The sequence below is a fragment of the Belonocnema kinseyi genome, chromosome 3 (assembly GCF_010883055.1).
Source record: "Belonocnema kinseyi isolate 2016_QV_RU_SX_M_011 chromosome 3, B_treatae_v1, whole genome shotgun sequence".
NCBI lineage: Eukaryota > Metazoa > Arthropoda > Insecta > Hymenoptera > Cynipidae > Belonocnema > Belonocnema kinseyi.
Window position 1 is genome coordinate 122,574,141 of NC_046659.1, and position 17,551 is coordinate 122,591,691.

Below are 17,551 nucleotides of genomic sequence, written 5' to 3' on the forward strand. Positions count from 1 at the left end.
ATATATATGTCTCAATTTTTTCTAGTGTCGAATAGTCTTAGTTATTGGCCGTTGAAAAGCAGTGTACCGGTAGTGGCGTTTTGGCCGTTTAAGGGTTAATAACATGACTTTTAAACTCGAGTGCTTCTCGGTTGTTCTTATTTGCGCTAAAATATGAATCTATTAAAAGGATTAACGAAAATTTTCAAAATTTTTAATTTTTTTTTTAATTTTATAAATTGTTGTCAAAGTTTCTTATAGATGGGCAAAAGACTTGCAAATTATCTAAATAAAATTTGTTGTTTCAATGGATATTAGAAAAGTTATATACTTTTAAAAATTAGAAAATTTTCAAAAAATAGACAAAATTATTTAATTTATAGATCCAAAAATTTCATTCAAAATTTTCACCAGATACGAAATATATTTCAAAACTTTTCCATCCGAATTTTTCGATTAGCACACAATTTTGATAATTAGAGTTTTTTCAACATTTTAGACAATTTTTTTTCAAGTTTCAGAAAATGTTGTCAATGTCTCCGATACTTGACAAAAATACATGCAAATTATCCAAATGACATTTTTAATTTGGATGAAAATTAAAAACGTTAGTGTAATGTAATCGTCCAAATTTTCGATCTCTGGTTTTTAACGGATCTTTACATTTCGGCGAGCACAGATTCCGAAAATCATACAATTTTGTTGGTGTCTGTCTGTCTGTATGTCTGTATGTATCGTTACCTGAATGTTGTAGCCACGCTAACTTTAAAAGAATTTGTCCAATCGAGTCCGCATTTAATACACTTCTGAAGGTCCCCAAAGTAAAGGCTAACTTCGTTAATCAGATATTTCGAACCAAAATGAAAAAATTGAGTGCATTTTCAAAATTTTGAAATTGTTGTTGAAATTTTATAAATTTTTGTCAAAGTTTCTTATAGATGTGTAAAAGACTTGCAAATTATCCAAATAAAATTTTCAATTTTGATGGAACTTAGAAAAGTTATATACTTATCAAAAATTTGAAAATCGTCAAAAAATAGAAAAAATTATTTTTTACATAGATTCCAAAATTTTCACAGAATACCATACATATTTTAAAACTATTTTAGCCGAATTTTTCGATAAGCCCACATTTTAAAAAATTAGAGCCTGTATAATCTAACAGTAGAACGCGAAGCGTGATTATGGCAATGAAATGATACTACAATTACATTCTCATTGCCATAATCGCGCTTCGCGCTCTACTGTTAGATTATACAGGCTCTAATTTTTAAAAATGTGGGCTTATCGAAAAATTCGGCTAAAATAGTTTTAAAATATATTTGGTATCTAGTGAAAATTTTAAACAACCACAACAGGGTCCTACTAGGATCAGGAAAAATAAAATGTGAACATTATTTTGCAATATCTGAATAAGCAGTGCCAAACCAAGGTACTCACAAAACGAAATTGTAATAGGAATTTGATATAATAGTTTTTAACATACAATGTAGAAAATTTCGCATTGTGCTCTGTGCACAAATATGCAGGGTAATGCAAAGACCCAAAGTGGACCGCGAGAATGTACAGTCACGCGCTCAAACTAGCAAGCGAAGCGAGCCGCGCGCTCAGCGCGCTATGAGAATGTGCCCGCCAAGCGGGCAGATTTTTTTCTTAGAATTCATATTTTCTGGTTGAAAATTCAATTTTTGTATAGAGAATTCATCTGTTCGCTGGCAGATTCGACAATTTAGATGAAATTTTGTTGTCTTTCGTGTCTGAAAAATCTTTATTTGTTGAAATGTCTTTTTGGTTACAAAATTCATTTTTTTTAAGTGAAGTTTCTTTTTCTTTTTGGTTGAAATATCAACTATTACACTTATTTTGTTAAGGTTTCATTTTTTTTAAGCAAAGAATTCAATTATTTGGTTAAAAGTTATTTATTTTGTTTAAAATTCAGGTTTTTGACTCTTTTTTTAGAGAAACGAAATTTTTGTTTACAATAAATAAATAAATTTAAAAATGTCCTGGATTATTTTTTATTCCGTTTATAAAATACCTTATTTTAACAAATATTATCTATCAATATGATTATTATCTAAATATTATTTATAAAAATTATCTATCATAATTAATTATACTTTTTTGAATAATTTCTAATCAAATTATTTAGTGTTTAAATACATCTTTAAAGGTAAAATATTTTTTCGTTGAATCTATAAAAATTAATATTTTTTAAGTCAACTATAATAAAGAACGATGGACTGTCTGTCCACAATGAAGATTCTTTAGTTTAAATTTGAATAATGATTGGCATTATGTTAGACATATTATAACAATCATTATTCAATTAGGCTAAAATTCAAACAAGAAATACAACATTCATAACTCAACTTCATGAAATTTCTTAATTAAACAAAAATTTAATCATTTATAGCAATTAAACAATTTTAAAAAACTACCAAAGTCCAAGTTTTAAAAGTGCGACAAAATAAAACGAATACTTATCTTTTTATCTTTATATTTTTAATGAAAACTGTTTTTTATTTAAAATTGTTTTATCCATCAGGATTTAATTTTGAATTTCCCATAGTTAAGTCTTTTAGTTTTACTTCGTACGTTAAAAAAATTTTAATAGATACTATTTTTAGCGCTTAGATAATTTCCAATAATGAGCGTTTGAAATTAAACAATTGTGCATGTAAATTTTTCAAACACAAAAAAATTTTAATGGTTTTAGAAAATTTTGCTATTTAAAATTTAAGCATATTTATTTTTTAATTTTTTTTACGATTTGCAACTTCAAGGTATTTTAAGAAGTTTTAACGAATTTCTAGAGAACTTTAGGGAATAAATCGTGTTTTACTTCGAGAGATTTTTAGGAATTTCAACAGTTTCAAGGGATATGAAGGAATTCGACGAATTTCAACGGATTTTAAATTATTTTAAAAGATTCCAAAGAACCTTAAGAGATTTTGTTTCAAAACATTTTAGAAGTCTAATTTTGAAAATGTGGTTATTATGGTTTTTTAAATACGTTATGTCTTTTTTCTCAACAGAGTTTTTTATAGATAAATTTAATAAATAATTTTAATTTATTCATATCAAAGCAACTTTAAATGATTTCTACTACTTATTATTTAAAAATTTGTCATTATGAATTTTTAAATAGTTTATTGATTGATAAGTGTAAAATATTTTAGTCGCACAAACTTCAAGGATTTTTATTTTGAAATTGAAGGCTTGAAGAATGTTGTTTCCAATTTAATGAATCATAGTGAAGATGACATAGCAAGTCAAAAAGCCGAATTATCCAAGAAAAATGAAATTTTCTACCCAAAAAAATGATATTTCAGCCAAAAAGTTCAATTTTCAAGCAAATAGTTTAATTTTCGACCAAATTATTGAATTTTCTACAAATCATTAAATTTTTTTAACATAAAAGTTTATTTCAAAGTAAATAGTTGAATTTCCAACTATAATTATAAAGCCTAAATTAAAAAAAGATTATTTTTTTTTAGATATCAGTTTAACCTTAAGTCAAATAATTTACTTTTTAATAAAAAAAAGATTAATTCTGACCGAAGCATGGAACAATTTATTTTTTAACAAAAAAATTGCATATTTAACCAAAAAGGATCAGTTTTCAACCAAGAAGATTAAATTTCTATCAAGGAAAACAAATTTTCAACAAAACTACTGAATTTTAAATCCAAAAAGACGAATTATCTACAATAAAATTGAATTTTCTAACTAAAAATATGATTTTTCAACCAAAAATGTTAATTTTAAACCAAATAGTTTCATTTTTAATCAAGTTCTTGAATTCTTTACCAAATTGTTCAATTTTCTACAAACCAGTCGATTTTTTAACATGATTGATCATTTAAAAGTAAATAGTTAAATTTTCAACTATAATTATGAATCCGTAAGAGAAAAAATTTTTTTTAGAAAGTAGTTAAACTTTAGGTCAATTAATCGACTTTTCAAACAAGCAAGACTGATTTAAACAAAAATACATGAATTCTCAACCAAAAAGTTGAACTTTCCATTTAAAAAAACACACATTTTTAACAAAAAATGGAATAGTTCAATTGTCAGTTTGACAATTTTATTTTCAACTAAATATCAAACGAATTTTCATCAAAATAGTATTTTTAACAATATAGTTTGCATTTTCAACAAAATAAAGAATTTTTTTTTAAATAATAGACTTTTTAACCAAACGAGATGAATTTGGAATAAAAAATATAATAGTAGCCTTTTCGAAAAAAGCGAACTTTTACCCATAAATCTAGTTGGGTTTAAGTTAGGTTTAAGTTCTAAATGTTATCTACTATATCACGTATGCCGACTCCCCTTGTTACAAGCCTCAGTTCAAACTAAAATTTAAGAAATTTAAATGAGATTAAAATCAAATTCAAAACCCTATTTAACGCCCAATAATTAAATGAATGTGCAGAATTCCTAAAAATAAAATCAAACATCCAACGACAAAAATTTGGACAGCCTTCATAAAATGTTCCAATTGAAATTTGAAAAAAAGATAACCATTTTTTCCTAAAAAAGAAAAAAAAAATTCTTTTTTGGACAAAAATGAAAAAGAGGAAAGAAAAATGAGAAGGCAACCGACCTGCTCAATTTTCTTTCCCCTCTTTCTACTTTAGTCCAGAAAAGAAATTCTTTTATTTTTTCTTGGGAAAAAATTGTTATCTTTTTTCAAATTTCAATAGGAACATTTTATGGTGGTTGTGCAAATTTGGTCGTTGGATTCTTGGTTTTATTTTGAGTAATTTTACACATACAAAGAAAACAGATTTACTAAATAAGCAATCCTTTTTCAGGGCATATTCCATGATGGACTCGTCCAGGGTATCCACTTTTTTGATATCGATACTGCTGATAGTTTATGGCAGTTTTCGATCGCTGAACATGGAGCAAGAAGCAAGAGAGCGGGAAAAGGAGAAAGAGCGAAATAATCTTCTGTCCGGTATTCCAAACACAGGAAACGGGGAGAGTGCGGGCGGAAGTGTTCAAACACTCGACACCATGCACGCTCTTTGTTTACCTCTTGGTGCTTCCATATCTCTGCTTGTCATGTTTTTCTTTTTCGACAGTATGCAGATGCTCTTCGCGATTTGCACAGCCAGTAAGTTGCTATTACTTAAGCCACTTCAAATTCCTCGTTTTTCCTTAAAAAATGTTCCTGTATCAGGGTGGCGATTTAACGGGGAAACCGGGAATTTTATTGAACGGTAAATGACAGCAAATTTATTTTAAAAATCGGGAATTTACTTCTGATCGTGGGAAAAATTCAAGTTTTCGATATTTTAATAATATTGCTCAGTTTAGAAAAGTAGCTTCTACTTTATCTTCAGTTGCAGGACATAATTGAATTATAACTTATTATTGCTTAAGAGTAATTTTTTTGTTGAGATTAGTTAGTCATTTTTCTCATGCATCCAAAGAGTTTTTATTGCAGTAAAAAATTAAGAATTTAATTTAAGATACTTAATATTAACAAAATTATTTGTTCATGTGCAACTATCATTCAATGCACTTGACTTAATCTAGACAATTTAACAATTTTACCCTGCAAATCCGAGACATGACCGGCCTTTTATTAATTAAAAAGAGAGCTTATCATATGGTTTTAAGAATTTAACGTTCTTTGAATCTGATTTTGTACATTTTTATCAATTTTGTTCAAAAAATGAATTTATCACGTTTTTTTCGCTTCTCATTTATCAGACTTGGAGCCGAAAATTTTAGTAAATAATTATCGTTTTTATTTTAGGATAGGGAGTTTCGATAAAGAAATCTATTTTCACTTGGAACAGGGAATTTTTCACATGTAACGGAAAGTTTTTAAAAGAATTATAATTTGGATTTAGAAGAAAGGAGTTTAAAAAAGTTCTTTTTCAAGTCAGAATTCGTTACAATTCAAAAGTTCCCTCTTCCAAATTAAAAAAAAAAAATAGAAAGTACTTCAAGTAGTTTTTAGAATTTTTATGGATTAGGATAGAAAATTTTGTTACATTTTTCGTAGCGAATTTATCTTTTTTTTTTTTTAGTTAAAAATTCAACTACTTGCGATTAAAAGTAACAAGAGAATAAATTTTTAACCAAAGTTAAACTGTTAAACTCTTTCGTTAAAAATTATTATTTTTTTTTATTTAAAGATTCATGCCTTTTTGAAAATATAACTATTTTGATAAAAATAATTATTTTTTATCAAAAATTGGCCTATTCCAGTAGAAAATTCAAGTATTTTGTTGAAAAACTGTTTTTTCTAATAAGCAATAGATTTTTAACAGAAAATACAACTATTCTATTATTGGTTGAAAATTTATCCTTTTTTTAATGAAAATTCAACTATTTGGTTTAAATTTGATATTTCTCAATTCAAAATTAAACTATTCATTTGAAAATTCGTTTACTTTGTGGAAACCTTGTCTTTTTTGTAGAAAATGAATGTTTAGGATTAAAAATTTATATTTTTGGTAGGTGTAAAATTCACCTATTCCAGTTGAAGATTCATCAGATTAATTGAAAATTAATTTCTCCAACTAAGAATTTAACTGATACATTTTTGGTTAAAAATTTATATTTACTGGTTCAAAATTCAATAATTAATCTGAAAATTTGTAGTTTTTAATTGAAAATTCCACTATTTCGTTGAAAATTCACATTATAGTTAAAAAATCGATTTTTTTGTAAAAATGTTCTTTTTCTTTGAAATTTAATCTCTTCATTTAACAATTCTTCTTGTTTGGTTAAAAAAATCAAGTATTCCAGTTAATTAATTATCATTTTAATTGAAAATTCATCTTTTAAGTTGGAAATAAAACTACTTGATTGAAAGTTAAACTCTTTCGATAAAAAATATTTTGTTGTTGAAGATTCATATTTTCAATTAAAAATTTCATTTATTTGATTAAAAATGTAATTATTAAATTTTTGTTTGAAAAATGAATTTTTTTAGTTCAAAATTTGTATTTTAGTTTAAACACTGTTTTTTTTTAACTTAAAACTTAATTATTTCAGTTTTTGCTGACAATTTATCTATTTTTTTTAGTGAAAGTTAATTTTTTTTAGTAGAAAATTCAAATATTTCAATTTAACCTTCTTTATTTTAATTCAAAGCTCATCTTTTTGGTTTAAAATTCAACTATTCTAGTTGAAAATTCATTAGTTAAGTCGAAAATTAATTTTTCAACCAAAAATGTAACTTTCATTTTCTATTGGAAATCGTTTTTTTTTAGTTCACAATTCAACTATTTCGTTGAATATTTGTCGTCTTTTATTGAAAAATTCAAGAATTTTGTTATAAAGTCATAAATTTTTTTGAAAAATTATATTTTTTAGTAGAAAATTAATCTTAATGTTTAAAAGTTAGTTTTATTGTTTAAAAATTCATCTTTTTGTTTGCAAATTCAAGTATTCCATTTAATTATTTTATGATTTTATTTGAAAATGTGCGTTTCGCAGCAAATATGAATATGTTACTTTTAGTTGGCCGGGAAAAACCAGAAAATGATCGGAAATTTGAAATAATCCGCCGAATCGCCACCCTGTGTATGCTTTTTAGGGTGTTCACAAAAAACAATTTTTGAGCTACAGGGCAGGTTATCCCCCCTCCCCTCCTATTTCCATTTCTGGCTGAAATAAATCGGTAGTTTTTTTCGAAACTCAAATATTAACTCAAAATCGAAACGTGTCAAGTTCTTCAGGAATTGAAGAAGAATGTCTACTAAATAAAACCATACTGATATTTTGCCCACCCCCCCTTTGCAGTGCCCCAAATATGACCCAAAAATAAAAAACTACATTTTTACGTATTACTGTTAATTTTTAACAACTTCTGTCGCCTATTTTATACAAAAATTTACTAATCGACAATTAGAATATTTCCCATGACTCTATAAGCAATGTTTAGTTGTTTAAATAAATATAACTTATTTAAAAAACTATTTATTTACAAAAAATGTAAAAAATAATCGTATTTTCTATTTGAAATGCAATAATTGGTCATTGTTTGGAATAGTAAATTTGTTTAAAAACGTGTTATTATTTAAACAATTAATTATTATTTATTAATGAATACTTACACAACTTTGATTATTTTCTGCTAATGTTGAACAAATTTCTATTTGTTTAAACAGTTTTTTCTGTCGATAACTTCTAAAAAATGAAATGAAATAGAGTACATACAATTATTTTTCTGAATGTATAGTGCATAGAAAAAATATATTATCCATTTTTTAATTTTTTAAACAAACATAATTTGTTTAAATAACTATTTTTCGAAATATATTTTTCGGAACGTAGTTTCTGAATAAATCATAATATTGAAAGATTTCGAGTAGTAGTAAATTCTGCTAAAAGCTTTATGTTATTGTTTATACAATTAATTATTGTTGTCTTTTAAATTTACTTTAAATTGAGTGTGGATGTTTTACATCTTTTTGGGGCAATATTAAATCAGTCATAAAAGTAATAATACAATTTAAATTGTTAAAGCTCATTGTTCCATTCTTCATATTTTTACAATATTTACCATGATTGTATTATAAAAAATAATAAAAAGCACATGACAAGCCAATTTTGACATTATAGTAGTGAATGATACTACTGAAAGAGGTGTCAAGTTTATATCGTACTTGAATTGCTTGATAAAGAGAAATGATGATCAGAAACAGTACTTACTAAAAGTAGTAAAAAATGACAGAAAAAATTTTCCAAATATAAAAAAAAACACTGTCTTTAGCCAAAAAGTAATGCTTTTTATCAGCGTTGTAATTAGACTGCATATAAAATGGATTTAGATTATATTTCATCATAGTATTTGAAAGTTTTTTATGAATATCAAGCTGATATACTGGAAGATACAAACAAAATATATTAATATATATTTACGAAAATAATTCTGTCTTATATTTTATATGTCATAATATTGATCCACATTTTCTAATAGAATACTGCTTGAACGAATAAAAATTTTTAAACAAGGATATGCCGTTTTTAACATAATTTACTACTCGAAATCATTCGATATTATGTTTAATTCAGGAATTACGATTTTTAAAATATTTGTGGCAAAATAATAGTTTTAACAAATTATATGTGTTTAAAAAATTAAAAAATTGTTAATATATTTATTCTATACACTATATATTCAGAAAAATAATTACATGTTATATATATATATATATATAAACAATGAATTGTTTAAATAATTACATAATGTTTTTTAAAAAATTTACTACTCCAAACAATGACCAAATATTACATTTCAATCAGAAAATACGATTATTATTGTCATTTTTTGGAATAAATAATTGTTTAAATAAGTTAAAGTTATTTGAAGAATTATGCATTGTTTAGAAAGTCATGGTAAATATTCAAATTGTACATTAGTAATTATTTTTATGAAAAAGACGACAGAAATTGCTCAAAATTAACAACAATACGTAAAAATGTTTTTTTTTTATTTTTGGGTAAGGGTGGGTTAAAAATAAAAGTTATTATGGTTTTATTTCGTAGACACTCCTTTTCAGCCTCTAAAAAAACTTGAATAATCCAAAATTTCTCTATTTTAGTCAAATGGGATTTTGCAGTGCCCGGCAGCACATGTTGATATTTGATTTTTGAAAAATAAAAAAAATTACCTCATTTCGATTAAATGTGAATTATATCTTTCAGTTATAGCAACAGTTGCACTGGCTTTTCTTCTATTGCCAATGTGTCAGTACATAATTCGGCCCTGTTCCGACGGCAATAAAATATCATTTGGCGTCTGTGGGAGATTTACAGGAGCAGAATTATTATCATTTTCATTAAGTGTCACCATCGTTTGCATATGGGTATTGACAGGACATTGGTTACTCATGGATGCCATGGGGATGGGTCTGTGCGTCGCATTCATAGCTTTCGTCCGTCTGCCTAGTCTCAAGGTTTCCACCTTGCTTCTCACGGGGCTTCTGATCTACGACGTTTTTTGGGTCTTCTTTTCATCTTACATATTCAGCACAAACGTAATGGTTAAGGTAATCAATTGGCTTTTTTTGTTCGTCTTTGATTCTTTTGCTTAATGGTCAGGCGGCGGAGCCCTAGGGGGCCCAAAAGGCACCCCCCCCTGGAAATCGACCAGAGAGGGGCAAAGTATTGATTTGCCCCCCTCTGAAATCGAATAATTAAATTGATCGGATCGTCGGAACTGGAAATTTTTCAATTTTTTCTTTGCCTTGCTCAATCTTTTAAATCTATCTGAAATTTTTGCGAAATACTTCTTTATCAAATCTTTCAGATATAATTGCAAGCTTTGTCAAATCTTTGTGAAATCCTTGAAACCTTTTGCGAAATATTTGGGAATATTTATGAAATTATTTAAATATTTTTTTAATCTTTTAAACCTATCCGAAGTCTTGATGAAGTCTTTAAAATAATAGAAGTCTTTGTGCAACAGTTGAAATTTATCTGAAAACTTTGCGAAATATTTGAAATTTTTGTTGAATCTTTGAAATGTATCAAAAATATTTGAAAAATATTTTAAAATTTGATGAAATATTTAGAAAATCATTGCAATTTTGTCGAATCATTAAAAAACTTGTTAAAATATTTGAGATATTTGGTAATACAAGTGATATTATTCAAATCTTTGTTAAATCTCTCGGAAATCTTTAAAATCTTATTGATCTTTGTTAAATTTTTGAGAATTCTTTAAAAATATTTGCGAAATATGTATAATATTTAAAAAATACTTGGTACTATTTGAAAAATTATTGAAATCTCTGTTTAATCTTTGAATTTTATCTGAAATCTTGTGAAATAATAGAAGTATTTATGAAATCTTCCAAATCTACTTAAAATTGTTCTGAAATTTGTATGAAATCGTAAGAAAATCATTGCAATTTTGTCAAACCTGGACAATTTTTTGGAAATCTCTGCAAAATATTTTTTCAATCTTTGAAATCTATATAAAATCTTTTTGAACTAATAGAAGTATTTATAAAACCTTTTAAATCTTTCCGAAATCTTTGCAAAATATTAACCGTTTTTATGAAATCTTGAGAAAATCATTGCACTTTTATCAAATCTTTGGAAATTTTGGTAAAATATTTCAAGGTTTGACAAAATTGCAATAATTTTGTCAAACCTTGAAAAATCTTTGGAAAATATTTTTTCTATCTTTGAAATCTATTTAAAATATTTTCGAAATAATAGAAGTATTTGTAAAAATATTTTAAATCTATCTGAAATCTTTGCAAAATATTTAAAAATTTTATGAAATCTACAGAAAGTCATTGCAATTTTGTCAAATCTTTGGAAAACTTGTTAAAAATATTTGAAATATTTTGTAATACAGGTGATATTATTTCAATCTTTATGAAATATCTCGGAAATCATTCAAATCTTTGTGAAATCTTTGTGGATTTTTTAAAAATCTTTGCGAAATATGTATCATATTTAAAAAATACTTGGTATTATTTGCAAAATTATTGAAATCTTTCTGAATTCTCTAAAAATATTTGAAATCTTTGTGAAATCATTAGGAAATATTTGTGAAATCTTTTAAATCTATCCGAAATCTTTGTGAAATCTTTATGAAATCTTCAGAAAACATTGCAATTTTGTCAAAACCTTACAAAATCTTTGGAATTCCTTGGAAAATATTTGAAATATTTGGCAACATATGTGAAATTATTTAATTCTTTGTGAAAAATTTCGAAATTTATTGAAATCTTTGGCAATTCTTTTAAAATCTTTGCGAATTTTAAAAAATATTTTTGAAATATTCGGTATTTTTTGTGAAATTATTGAAATTTTATGTAAAATCTCTAAAAGTCTTTGTGAAATGATTGAAATCTCTTTCAAATCTTTTAAATCTATCCAAAGTCTTTGTGAAATCTGAATGAAATCTTCAGAAGCCTTTTAAAAATCTTTGGAAATTCACTTAAATCTTTGTGAAATTTTTCGGAAATTCTTGAAAGCTTTGTGAATTCTCTAAAAATCTTTGAAATCTTTGTGAAATCATTAGGAAATCTTTGTTCAATCTTTCAGATCTATCTGAAATCTTTGTAAATAATATAAATCTTTGTGAAATCTATCAATTCTATCTGAAATCTTTGCAAAATATTCGAATTCACAAAGAATTCTCTAAAAATCTTTGCAAATTATTCGAAATTTTTGTGAAACCATCAGGAAATTTTTGTTCAATCTTAGAATTCTATATTGCAATCTTTGTGAAATCATTGAAATATTTTCTAATGATTGAAGTATTTGTGAGGTCTTTTAAACCTATCCGAAATCTTTGGAAATATATTAAATCTATCTGAAATCTTTGCAAAATATTTGCAATCTTTGTGAAATCTTAATGAAATCTTTAGAAAATCATTGCATTTTTGTCGAATGTTTTTAAAATATTTGAAATATTTTGTAACACATGTGAACTTATTGAAATCTTTCGGAAATCATCGAAATCTTTTTAATCTTTGGAAATCCTTTTAAAATCGTTGAGAAATGTTTTGACTATTTTTGAAATAATCGGTAATATTTGTGACATTATTTAAATCTTTGTGAAATATTTGAGAAATGATTGAAGTCTTTTTGAATTAATATAAATCTATCTGAAATATTTGAAATCATCAGGAAATCGTTGAATTCTTTGTTCAATCTTTGAAAATTATTTGATATCTTGGAGAAATAATAGAAGTATTTATGAAATTTGCAAATATTTTTGGAAATATTTGCAAAACCTTTTAAATATTTGTAATATAAGCGGAATTATTGAAATCTTTGTGATTTCTTTAAAAATCTTTACGCAATATTTAAAATTTGTGTGAAATCATTGGGAAATCTTTGTTCAATCTTCGAAATCTATCTGAAATCTTTGTGAAATCTTTATGAATTCTCTAAAAATCTTTATAAGATTTTTGTGTATTCTCTAAAAATCTTTGCCAAATTTTTGTTCAATCTTTAAAGTCTTTGATTGAAATCTTTGTGAAGGTCTGTGAATTATTTAAAATTCTTTGGGAAATATTTTTTAACTATTCCATAATGTTTTTGAAATTATTGAAATAATTGAAATCTTTGAGTATTTGTGAAGTCTTTTAAATCTATCCGAAATATTTTAAATCTTTGCAAAATATTTTAAATCTTCTGGAAATCATTACAATTTTGTCAAATTTTTGGTAATCTTTGCAAAACATTTGAAGTATTTGGTAATATATATGTGAAATTATTTAAATTTTTGTGCCTAATCTTTGTAAAATATTTGAGATTTTTTTGTTGTTGCGAAATATTTGAAATATTTTTTAAATATTCGGTAAAATTTGTGGAATTATTGAAATCTTTGTAAAATATTATTAATATTATTAATGATTAGGAAATCGTTGAAATCCTTGTTTAATCTTTGAAGTCTATCTGAAATCTTTTTAAAATCTTTGTGAATGTCCAAATTCTTTAGAAATCTTTGCGAAATATTTTTGAAATATTCCGTAATGTTTGAGAAATGATTGAAATCTTTCAAATCTATCTGAAATCTTTGCAAAATGCTTTAAATCTTTGTGAAATCCTTATGAAATCTTTAGAAAAACATTGAAATTCAGTCCAATTTTTAGGAAATATTTGCCAAACATTTGAAATATTTGGTACTGCATATGAATTGATTTAAATATTTGTGAAATCTTTTAATCCTTGTGAAATATTTGGGAATTTTTTAAAAATCTTTGCGAAATATTTGAAATATGCGGTAATATTTGTGAAATTATTGAAATCTTTGTGAAATCATTGAAATATTTGTGAAATGTTTGGCAATATGAATTTCATACCTGTATTTATTATTTCTGTCCAATTTCAACATCCTGTAATATTTATTATACTATGTCCAAATTGTACCATTAAATATTATAAGTAAATGCATCTGCCTCCATCTAGAAAAAAATGCTCCGCCGCTTCTGTGAAGCTGCAGCAAATCTAGATTCGATCAGTGTGAATTTTTGTTATTCAACAGGTAGCTACTCGCCCAGCAGACAATCCAGTGGGTCTGGTCGCTAGAAGATTTCACTTAGGAAGTGTCGCGAGAGAAGCACCGAAGCTCTCTTTACCTGGGAAATTGGTTTTCCCTTCGATGCACCAGGCGGGGCACTTTTCGATGCTGGGTCTCGGCGATGTCGTGATGCCGGGGCTCCTACTTTGCTTTGTATTGCGGTACGATGCGTATAAAAAGACTCAACTCTTGCCCGGTGGCTGTGAGGCAGGGGTGCCTCCACCTCGACATCTTAGTCGTATCAGCTACTTCCATTGCTCCCTCATCGGCTACTTCCTCGGTCTACTCACTGCCACAGTCAGCTCCGAGGTGTTCAAAGCTGCACAGCCTGCCTTATTGTACCTCGTGCCCTTTACGCTGTTGCCCCTCCTTACTATGGCGTATCTAAAGGTAATATTTTTTCATAACAACTTCACGTTATCGAAAAATAATTTTAATAAAAAGATGGAAAATAACGATGTTATGCGTCTGAGTAAATAATGATTTATAACGAGAGTTAAATGTAAAAAGTGACATACAGTAGCGCTCAAAAGTATTTTGTAGCCTTTTTTATTTGGTGACAGATTAAGTTCTCTTAATTTTAATTATGCCAGAGATACACCATTTTTTCTTTAAATATTTTTATTGTTAAAGTTATATCAGCGGTTGAATATAAATTATTTTCTAGCTCAGACATATTCAGAAATTTAAAATATGCAAAGCAGTAGCTCATTAATTATTTAGCACTGTTATACTGAAACTCTAACCTGAAAATTCAATTGCCTCACATACTTAATAAATAATTAGAATAAGAAGACCCCACTCCCGGAATACTTAGACGCGTGACATTTTCAAAATTCTCTGATTTTTCTTTAAATAATTTTTCATTTCAAATCATCAATATTCAAAATACCAGCAATTCAATCTTATGATATTTTTACAATTGAATTTTTTATAAGCGGAATAAAACAGTGTTTCATATACAAATTAAAAATTTTCAAATGTATTCATTTATTTTAAACAAAAACAAAAAAGTTTTTTCTACTTTAAAAGATAACTCTTTAACAAAATACTGGATTTTTCAACAAAATAATTGAATTTTTTAACATAATATTTAAATATTCAACCTGAAAGGACAAATTGCCAACGAAAAAATGTCGTACTTTATATTTTCATTAAAAAAAGAATGGAATTTATACAAAGAAAGGAAAGAATTTTAAAACCAAAAAGCCGAATTTCCAGCAAATAAAGTTTTTTCACTCAAAAAATAAAGAACAGTTTATCTAAATTATTGAACCTTCAAACCAGCAGACAAATTTTCTTCACAAAAATTCAATTTTCAATAAAAAAAAATATGACTGTTCAACAAAAAATTAATTTCCCACAAAACTGATGCATTTTTACGCAAAAAAAGACAATTTCAAACTAAACAATTATTGCCTACTACAAAAAAACGCGAATTTTTAACTAAAAAATATCAATCTTTAAAAAATGGAAAAGTTACATTTTCTGTTAGAAAATTAATTCTAAATGTAAAAAAAAGTATTTTCCACTAAACAGTTTGATTTTAAACCAGTCATAAGCCTTCAAGATAATTAAACTTTTAAACAACGAGATAACTTTTCAACTTAAAATATAAATCTTTAACAAAAAAAGTGATTTCTTAACAAAGCGATTCAACCAATGTTTTAAAAAGATAGTTGAATTATCATGCAAATCAGAACGATTTTAAACCAAAAAGTTGCATTTTCATTAAAAAAATGAAATTTCTTCTATAACAGATGAAATTTTAAATCAAAGAGATAAATTTTCAAAAAAATAGTTGAATTTTTTGTTGAAAAAGATTTTAGTCGAGTTTTCAAGATCAAACTATGAATTTTTTAACAAGAAATAATTTTCTACCAAAAAAATTGAATTTTTTAGCAAAAAGGATGACGTTTTAACAAAATTGTTGAATTCTCTAACAAATAGTTGCACTTTTATGAAAAAATCTGAAATTTATCTTAAAGCAGAAGAATTTTTTATTAAAAAAATGTTTAGTTTTCATGACAAAAATTCCACTTAACTCGGTAATATAAAAAGTTGAATTTTTGTACCAAAAAAATAAGTTTCTAAGGGAAAAATTGAATTTTCAATCCAAAAAGGCGAATTTTTTGAACCAAAAAGGAAGAATTCTTAATAAAGTCATTGAATTCTCTACCAAATAGTTGCATTTCTATCCAAAAAAGAATAAATTTTGTACCAAAACAGATGAATTTTCAATAAAAAACCATTTTATGTTATAAGTTGAACTTTTATCCACAAAATATTTCCGTTCATTTTTCAACACCAAAATATAAATTTCGTACAAAAAGTAAATTTTTTACGAAATAATTCAGTTCCCAGAAAAATAGTGTAAAAGCTGAATTTCTAATCAAACAGTTGCATTTTTATCGAAACAAGATTTAATTTCTGGTAAAGCAGGTAAACTTTGAAATAAAAAAGACAAACTTTCAAAAAAAGAGTTGAATTTTCAACCGAAAAGTTAACGAAAAAATGCAATTTTCTATTAATTAAAATAAATTCTGAGATTCTCATAAATTCTCAGAGAATTTATTTCTCGGTTATATTCTCGGTAATATTCTCATTCTCGTTACCATTCTCAAAGTAATATAACCGACTCAGAACTCTAGATATGGCGCTTTGTGTCAAAACAAGTTTGGAAATAACAAAAGTATCGGTATGGTAGAAATCACATGGCCTTAAAGAGTTTATTGCCCTCGAAATTCTGTATAAAAAGAGCCCAGGATGAAGTCAAATGGTATATTTTTGAAGTTGATATAGCAAAAATAGTCTAAATTTAAATGATTTCTTAAATGTTCACCAAATTCCGAAATAATCAACATTTTTTAATGTTCTTGAGCTCATTTTGGAGCTATTTGTTCACCGTGCCATAAAAGCTTATGAATATAAATTGCCAAAATTGTCTTATCGAATTAACAGGACTTCAAGTTGTAACAGAAAAGTTGGAAAAATTGCAATATTCCTTGTGGTAACAAAAATATTTTTGCAGAATATATGAAAAATATAATCATGATGTTTCTATGAAATTTCCTCCAAATATATATTTATTTTTATTTGTCTACAGATAAGATGTTTTTAAATTTCACTATATAGTAAAATATTTATGTATTTTATGGAGAATTTGTCTTTTTCAGTTGAAAACTGATCTTTTCGGTCAAAAATGTAATTACTTGATTGAAAATAACATTTTTTGTAGAAAGCTCGTCATTTTAACGTGGAAATTCCACTATTTCGTAAATAATTGATGCATTTTATGGAGAATTTGTCTTTTTTTAGTTGAAAATTTATCTTTTCGGTTGAAAATGAATTATTTGATTAAAAAATACAATTTTTTTGTAGAAAGCTCGACATTTTAACGTGGGAATTTCACTATTTGCTAAAATATTTATGTACTTGATTGAGAATTTGTCTTTTTTTAGTTGAAAATTTATCTTTTCGGTCAAAAATGTAATTAGTTGATTGAAAATACAATTTTTGTTGTTGAAATCTCGTCATTTTAAC

The 17,551-nt window shown here is 25.9% G+C and overlaps 1 protein-coding gene across 1 annotated transcript in view; it reads left to right on the plus strand.

Moving 5' to 3' along the window:
• Positions 1–17,551, plus strand: part of LOC117170014 (signal peptide peptidase-like 3) — a 26,994-nt gene that overhangs the window by 7,966 nt on the left and 1,477 nt on the right. The window contains exons 3-5 of the mRNA XM_033356529.1: positions 4,803–5,107; positions 9,664–10,007; positions 13,973–14,398. Coding sequence (XP_033212420.1) covers positions 4,803–5,107; positions 9,664–10,007; positions 13,973–14,398 — 1,075 coding nt within the window. The remainder of the gene's footprint in view (positions 1–4,802; positions 5,108–9,663; positions 10,008–13,972; positions 14,399–17,551) is intronic.